The sequence below is a fragment of the Myotis davidii genome, unplaced genomic scaffold (genome assembly GCF_000327345.1).
Source record: "Myotis davidii unplaced genomic scaffold, ASM32734v1 scaffold431, whole genome shotgun sequence".
NCBI lineage: Eukaryota > Metazoa > Chordata > Mammalia > Chiroptera > Vespertilionidae > Myotis > Myotis davidii.
The window spans coordinates 377,578-385,356 of NW_006282878.1; the positions used below are offsets into that span (position 1 = coordinate 377,578).

Sequence of the window (7,779 nt, forward strand, 5' to 3'; positions counted from 1 at the left end):
CGCTTCCTAAGACTGTTGTCAGATGTAAAGCAGAATATTCTCACCAAGTGCACCTTACCTTTATGCAGATAAGGTGGAAACCCACAACACGAGCTCAGCAAAATGGAATCAAGTTTTAAAGCGACATAGGCAAAGCTTCATGGACTTCCCCAAACTCATCTTCCCAATCCAAAACCTTGTTCCGCCTGGTCTTGTGTTATGCACCATTTTTATTCAGAGCTAACTATGGGAATGCTTCGATTTCCCAAAATAATGTTTTTAAAGGCGCTAAAGTCACTCACACTGCGTGTGGACGAGGCACTGTTCTAGGAGCGTCTTAGGCAGTAACCCGTTTAGAGGACCTCAACACAAGTTTTTACATCAGAAGTGAGCGAGTTACATTCACACCCACATCACCCTGACTGCCACGTGAAAAACAACCTTGTCGAGGACAAAAACAAAAGAGCAGAGAGACCAGTCTATACACTACTGGAGTAGTCTAGCTGGAAGAACGATACTGAGATTATGGTGATGGGAGCGAGGATGGGTTCCAGAGATATCTGGGAAAAAGATCCACAGGATTTGACGTGGGAGGTAAGGCGGGGCGTGTGGATGACTCCCCGGCATGAACTCGCTGATGAGCGAAGTGTGCGCTCTGCCTGAAGACTTTCCTGCTTCTCTTGTAGTTATAGGCCCGCTCTCCGGTGTGGACTCGCTTGTGTTGGTTGAGGTGTCCAATCTGGATGAAGGTTTTCCTACACTCCTTGCATTCATACGGTTTCTTTCCAGAATGAATCCGCTGATGCACGCTAAGGGACTGGCGATGGCTAAAGGCTTTGCCACAGACAGTGCACTCATACGGTCTCTCTCCGGTGTGACTTCTGCGATGACAAATCAGGGAAGACTTTGTCTTAAATGCCTTTCCACACTCAACACATTCATAAGGCCGCAGGCCCGTGTGAAGCCTCTGATGTTGAGTACAGGAGGAGTTATCACCAAAGGCCTTCCCGCACTCGACGCATTTATAGGGCTTCTCTCCGGTGTGAACTCTCTGATGCTGAATGAGGTGTGTGGCCTGGCTGAAGGCTTTCCCACATTCCTTGCACCGATATGGCTTCTCTCCCGTATGAGTTTTCTGATGCTGTGCGAGGTGAGCCTTCTGGGTGAAGGCTTTACTGCAAACTTTACACCCGTAGGGCTTCTCTCCAGTGTGAATTCTCTGGTGAGTGGCGAGCTGTGAACTGATGCTGAAGGATTTGCCGCATTCCCCGCACTCAAAGGGCTTCTCTCCAGTGTGAATTCTCAAGTGACTAGCAAGGTGTATATTCTGCCTAAAAGCTTTCCCACATTCTTTGCACTTAAAAGGTTTCTCTCCCGAATGCACTCTTTGATGTTGAGTGAGGGATGCGTGATGGCTGAAGGCTTTTCGACAAACATCACACTCATACGGTTTCTCTCCAGTATGAATCCTTTGATGGACAGTAAGGGATGAGCCGTACCTGAAGGACTTGTCACACACATCACATTTGTAGGGTTTCTCTCCAGTATGAATTCTCCTGTGTTGATTAAGTCCTATGTGGTCACTGAAGGCTTTCCCACAGTTGATGCATTCAAAGGGTTTCTCCCCAGTGTGATAGTATCTCCAGTGACGAATAAGGGATGTGTTCTGTATGAAGGCTTTCCCACAGTCGATGCATTCGTAGGGCTTCTTGCCAGTGTGACATCTTTGATGTCGGGCAAAGGATGAGCCATCGCTAAAGGCCTTGCCACACTCGCTACATTTATAGGGTTTCTCTCCGGTGTGAATTCTCTGATGAACAGTAAGAGATGAGCTCTGGGTAAAAGTTTTCTTACATTCATTACAATTGAAAAGTTTTTTTCCTGTGCAGATTCCTGTATGTTTTATCCCCACTGTATTTTGGGGGAAACTTTTCTTAACTGAATCATGGTTATGAACTCTCTCTTCTGAAACGTCCAAGGGGAACCATCTTCCAGATTTGTTACACGTACGCTCTCTTTCTTTAGAGAGGGTTTTGCTATTAGTGACTGTTTCTTGCCTGAATTGTGTCTCCTGGCCTACCAGCTTCCTCTCAAACACACCCTCAGAATCCCAATTTTCTCTGAAAGTTGGACATTTCAGATTAGTGCTTAAAGTTCTGTCTGTTAGCACATCAGCAAATAAATCCTGCTTTGGAAATAATTCCTGGGTCTCATGTACAGATTGTTGGCCTGAAACATATCAAGAAAACAAATATTTCCTTTATCATGGATTAGAAAAAAATATGCTAAAAAGAAAACTGTAAATGGGTTCACTAAATGGTGAATTAAAACACATAAATAATGCATTTGTAAGAGCTATTGCATTTAAACATGCAGCCTACAATGTATATGAGAGACCCCAGACTGAATCCATACAGGAACCTCAGGAGACATGAGAAGAAAATATATATGTGGATTGGTTATATATCAAAAGAGTGGAAGTTGAAAAAAAGATTCTGCAATCACACCACCTAAAAATATACCTATGACATTCGCTGACTTCAATTATTTCACTGTCTATCTGGCTTTGGATGCCACGGCAGTCATCACATCACAAAAGTTGTTCAAAGAAACAGGCCAAACGCACAAAAAGAGACTGCACTCTGTAACGTGCATTAGGAATATCTGAAAGCCTGATTACTGCCCTACGACCAGGAAATGATGCTTCTGTAAACCACATTTTATTTGAATAATTTCAACAAAAGCGACATTACCAGTTGGTGGCCAAAGCTCAGCAGTCCCACTGAATCATTTTTACTTTTGTGAACCTATTTGTTCACTTCCCACGAGCCTGATAAAATCTTCGCTTCTTTCCTGGCCGTTTAATAAGGATAGGGTCTGGCAATTTAATTTCTCATTTTGAGGAGATTGTTTTTATAATAATGGTGAGTCTTAATATTATAATTAATTATGCTCAGATGTACTACTGATAAAATATATGTTTTATTCCACACTTTCAGGTTATAGGAAGGAATGTATATATCTGAAATCCTTTTGCTAAATCAGTTAGCATATACCCAAAATTGTGCACATGTAGTTGTATCTTCATAAATATACATAGATGATATTGGTATTGGGAGATGATGCAGAGAGACAAATGTCTGAAAAAAGATGATGGTAAGATAGGGAAAAGGAAATATTGTTTTTTTTAAATAATAAAAAAACACCGAAAACTTTCCTTCTTAGATCAAACCAAATAAGGATGCCTTTTGCACTACTTCTATTCAACACTGGTCTGGAAGTTCTAGCCAGAACAATTAGATATAGAAATAAAAGGCATCCAAATTTGCAGATGATATGATCTCATATATAGAAAACCCTAAAGAATTCACAAGCAAAGTGTCAGAGTTAATAAGCTAATTAATCAAAATTGCAGGTTACAAGAGCAACACACAAAAATCACTACATTTGTATACACTCAGAATGAACACTATGAAAAGGAAATTATGAAAACAATTCCATAAAAAATAGCATTAAGCCCTAACCACTTTGGCTCAGTGGATGGAGCATCGGCCTGCGGACTGAAAGGTCCCAGGTTCGATTCCGGTCAAGGGCATGTACCTTGGTTGCAGGCACATCCCTAGTAGGGGGTGTGCAGGAGGCAGGTGATCGATGTTTCTCTCTCATCAATGTTTCTAACTCTCTATCCCTCTCCCTTCCACTCTATAAAAAAAGTCAATAAAATATATATTTTTAAAAATAGCATTAAAAGAAGAAATTAGTTAGGAATAAATTTACCCAAGGAGGTGCAAGACTGATGCTGAAAACTACAAAACATTACTCAATAAAATTAAGAAGAGTTAAATAAATGGAAAGACAGCCTGTGTTCCTGGATAGGAAGAGAGTAAGAAAGAATTAAGTAAGCAACAGAAAGGAGACCAAATGGAAAAAAAGGGGGAAAAAAAGAAAGAAAAAGGAAGCCAAGTATATTATTTAATATATCAATTAATAAAAAGAAAAACTAAGAGTAAAAGAAGTGGTCAACAGAGTAAATGCTTCTATTAATGAAGATACCACCCAATTTAAACTACTGAACAGCAAGAAACATCATGCAAACTTAGAGACCACACAAAACTAAGAAAAAAAATGTATCACGTTCACCAAACAGGACTTATATTCATATTATATAAAGGCAAGGAATTAGGACCCAATAGAAACGTAGGTAATGAGTATAAAGACACCATTAACAGAATCTGAACTCCAAATGGACTTAAATGCATACATTCTCAACATCACAAGCTTCTGGGAAGTAAATATTAAATAAAACTCAATTTTCATTCAACAGCTTGGCAAAAATGGAAGAAAACAAAACACACCAACCAACCAAATACTACTGGGGAGATGTTTCTCACCAATGGTTTAGCACTATATCCGTGAAACTTTAAAAACATTGCCGAAACCAGTTTGGCTCAGTGGATAGAGCGTCAGCCTGCGGACTGAGGGGTCCCAGGTTCGATTCCGGTCAGGGGCATGTACCTGGGTTGCAGGCACATCCCCAGTAGAAGATGTGCAGGAGACAGCTGATCGATGTTTCTCTCTCATCAATGTTTCTAACTCTCTATCCCTCTCCCTTCCTCTCTGTAAAAAATCAATAAAATATATTAAAAAAAACAAACAAACTAAACTAAACATGTGTACTTTATCATGCAAAGAGATCTGTGCAAACGGGACCACTTTTTAAAAACTGGAAAAGACCTAAATGTTCAAATGTCCTCAATAGTAAGTCAGGTAAGTGAACAGTATCTATATACTGTAATACTACATAGCCATTAAAAAAAAAAGAACTACATGTATCAAGTTTCTAAGGACATAAACAGAAGAAGAAATTATAAAAGAATACATGAGACTATGTAAAAATTTCTGAAGTTTTACATTTTTAAAAGGTCTACTTAAAACAAAAACTCTTATTACCATACTAGAGACCTGGTGCACAGGATTCGTGCATTGGTGGGGGGCGTGGCCTGCGGAAATCGGCCCACTGTGGGAGCGCTACTCATCCCGGTCAGCCAAGCGGTGCTCCCACTGTGGGAGCACACTGATCACCAGGGGGCAGCTCCTGTGTTGAGCGTCTGCACCCTGTGTTGAGTGTCTGCACCCTGGCGGTCAGTGCATGTCATAGCAACTGGTCAACCAGTCATTCTGGTTGTTCTGCCATTTGCTGGGATATTATTATATAGGATGTGACAATAGTTTGAGACAGAACATCAAAAAACTAGTATGCTTTACAGAAAAGTCTCTGAGACTATAAAAGACATGAACAGATAAGTGGGTGTAAATGAGAAACATTTTATAAAAGGATAAAGAGAATAACCAAATTCAGGGCAAGTATTCAAACGTTTTCATAATAAAAAAGTAACTTGTGGCCATAATCTTTCTTCAAATAATGAGTAAGCATTTTCATCAAGATACCCGATGTGCTGGGACACAATGAAACCCACACTCCTGGTCATCGCTAGAGTTGCTGAAAGCAAGGCAGCTCTCAGAGCCTAGCAGACGTCCAGGTCCAGGAACAGAGCGATCCCCAAAGCACCTGGTTTCCCCTTCCATAGGATGCCTATTGTACGCACACTTTCCATAACAATAGATGTGAAGTAACCTGACGGGAGATGTGCAACATGGAGGGCGTGTGAAAGTATCTGTGTGCACGACTGAGCATAAACTACAGTCCCCACTGTGTTCAAAATACATGTTTATCATGAGTTGAAAGGGGTCAAAGTTGCTTTGATAAGATATTGTGTTTACAGGGTCATCCAGACAGGTGATAGGATTATACTTTCTATAAACCATTATTTGTCAAAGAAATTTCTTTGCCTTCCCTTGTGTAGCAAACAAGGAAGAGATCCCCCCTCCACCACCACCACCACTGATGCCTTCTTGCCATCTGACTTCCGCCCACCCTGTCCAACTACAAGAACGCTACCGGGATCCTCTCCTTTGCCCCTGCAATGCCTTATGGGAAATTCTGCAATTTCTACGTCATGCCAGTTATCCATGAATATGTCTTACCCTCCCATTATTAGAGTAATGGTCTGAGTAACATATTCACAAACTCCGTCTCTCTCCAACACCTGCCAATGCCAAGCAGAGTGGCCCCCTCAATCAACTGTCAATTGGTGGTTCTCAGAGGAATGGACGCACATGAAGGGAATGGGCCTCTGACCGAGGAGGAGGAAACCTTTGGAAGGCAGTGCAAGAGCCCACGGGGTCAGGAAAGGTCACTTGAGGAACAGAGTGGCTGACGCACTTCCGAGTGGCCAAAAAGACAAGGAGGGCTACCGACACTGTCACCACCCAGGAAGAAGAGGAGGAGGAGGAGGAGGAGGAGGAGGACATGGATGCTGACGACAGGGTGGTGGTGGAGTACCATGAGGAGCTCCCGGCTCTCAAGCAGACCCGGGAGCGGAGCTCCTCCAGGAAGGAGGAGGAGGAGGACTTTGAAGAGGCAGGCCTCAAATTTCCCTCCAGCCCAACAGGCCTGGGCAGCGTTGACCCCTGTGCCTTAGCAAGGACGCGGCCTCCAGGGCAGCTCTACCTCCGAGGTGAAGGCTTTCCATGCCCACCTCCCGCGCTCACCTGCGAAGAGGCCTCCCGCCAGCTCTCTCTTCGCCAGCCAGGGCTCCCTCCCGCGATGCAGCCGAGAAAACCACTGCGGCCGGGACACACAGCGCCCTGCGTGGGAAAGGACAGGGTCCGTCACGCTCGTGGCCTCTGCAGAGCCAGCCCCTCGGCTCCGGGAGGAAAGTGCCAGCACAGGAAGAGCAGGAAGAAGAGTGGGGGGCCCTGACAGCACAGAGCGCTTCACGCACAACGAAGACACCGGCTTTCCGCTCCACCAGCAGCAAACGCTCCTCAGAAACCGACAGCAACGGTTCAGCCCGACACCGCAGGGCGCCCACCACGCACACACCTCAGCACCGAGGGGGGGAAGTCAGGCTGGGAGCGACGCCTCACCTGCCTCCAGGTCCGGGCTCCCCGGCGTCACATCCTTAGGGAAACTGCCCTGAGCCGGGCCGGGCGGCTGCGAGGAGTCGCTGGCCATCCGCGTTCTGGTCGCCAGGCCCTGAAACGCACAGACGGGCTGTGACCCAGCCATCCCCGTGAACCGCAGCGGCCTGGCGAGGCGCCGGGCCCACAGGCTGGGAGACACGTCTGTCCAGGATCCTCGCTTAGCTCCCGAGTGACGCAGGTCGGGGGGCTGGGCCGAGGGACAGCGCGTGCGTTTGGCGGGAGGGAGAAAACAGAAGAGCCTGCTCTGCGGTGGGAAATGTGTGATTCTGTGGAGGAGGATGAGCCCACAGCGTGGACTTTCTCCTGCGACCGAAGGCTGCCCCCCCAGCTCGGGTACTGGGTGACTCGGGGGCTCCCTCAGCTGAGAGGAAGGGGAGCGCCTGCTGGGGGCTCCCTCACAGCAGCACAGGCTGCCGTGTCCTGACGTAAGCAGACGTGTTTGTGACTCATCGCACTGAAGTCCCCACTTTTCTGAGCCTCACGCCTGCTCGCTCCTTCTCCTGGGCGGAGCCTGTCTGCAGGCAGCGCTGCATTCAGAGGAGAGCTTCTCCCCTGGCCAGGGTTGTCCAGTGGGTAGAGCATCAGCCTGAAGACAGAACGGTCCCGGGTTCGATTCCGGTCAAGGACACGGACCTTGGTTGCAGGCTCCTCCCCAGCCCGGGCCCTGGTCGGGGTGCGTGCAGGAGGCAACCAACCCATCGATGTGTCTCTCTCCCGTCGCTGTTTCTGTCTGTCTCGCCCTCTCTTCTACGC

General features: G+C 45.9%; 1 protein-coding gene across 1 annotated transcript in view; it reads right to left on the bottom strand.

Moving 5' to 3' along the window:
• Nucleotides 1-191: 191 nt before the first annotated feature.
• Nucleotides 192-7,779, bottom strand: part of ZFP28 (ZFP28 zinc finger protein) — a 14,379-nt gene continuing 6,791 nt past the window's right edge. Inside the window, exons 5-7 of the mRNA XM_015561735.1 lie at nucleotides 6,970-7,497; nucleotides 6,592-6,687; nucleotides 192-2,208 (exon numbers count right to left, since the gene is read on the bottom strand). Of these exons, the coding sequence (XP_015417221.1) occupies nucleotides 503-2,208; nucleotides 6,592-6,687; nucleotides 6,970-7,497 (2,330 nt within the window). The 3' untranslated portion in view covers nucleotides 192-502. The remainder of the gene's footprint in view (nucleotides 2,209-6,591; nucleotides 6,688-6,969; nucleotides 7,498-7,779) is intronic.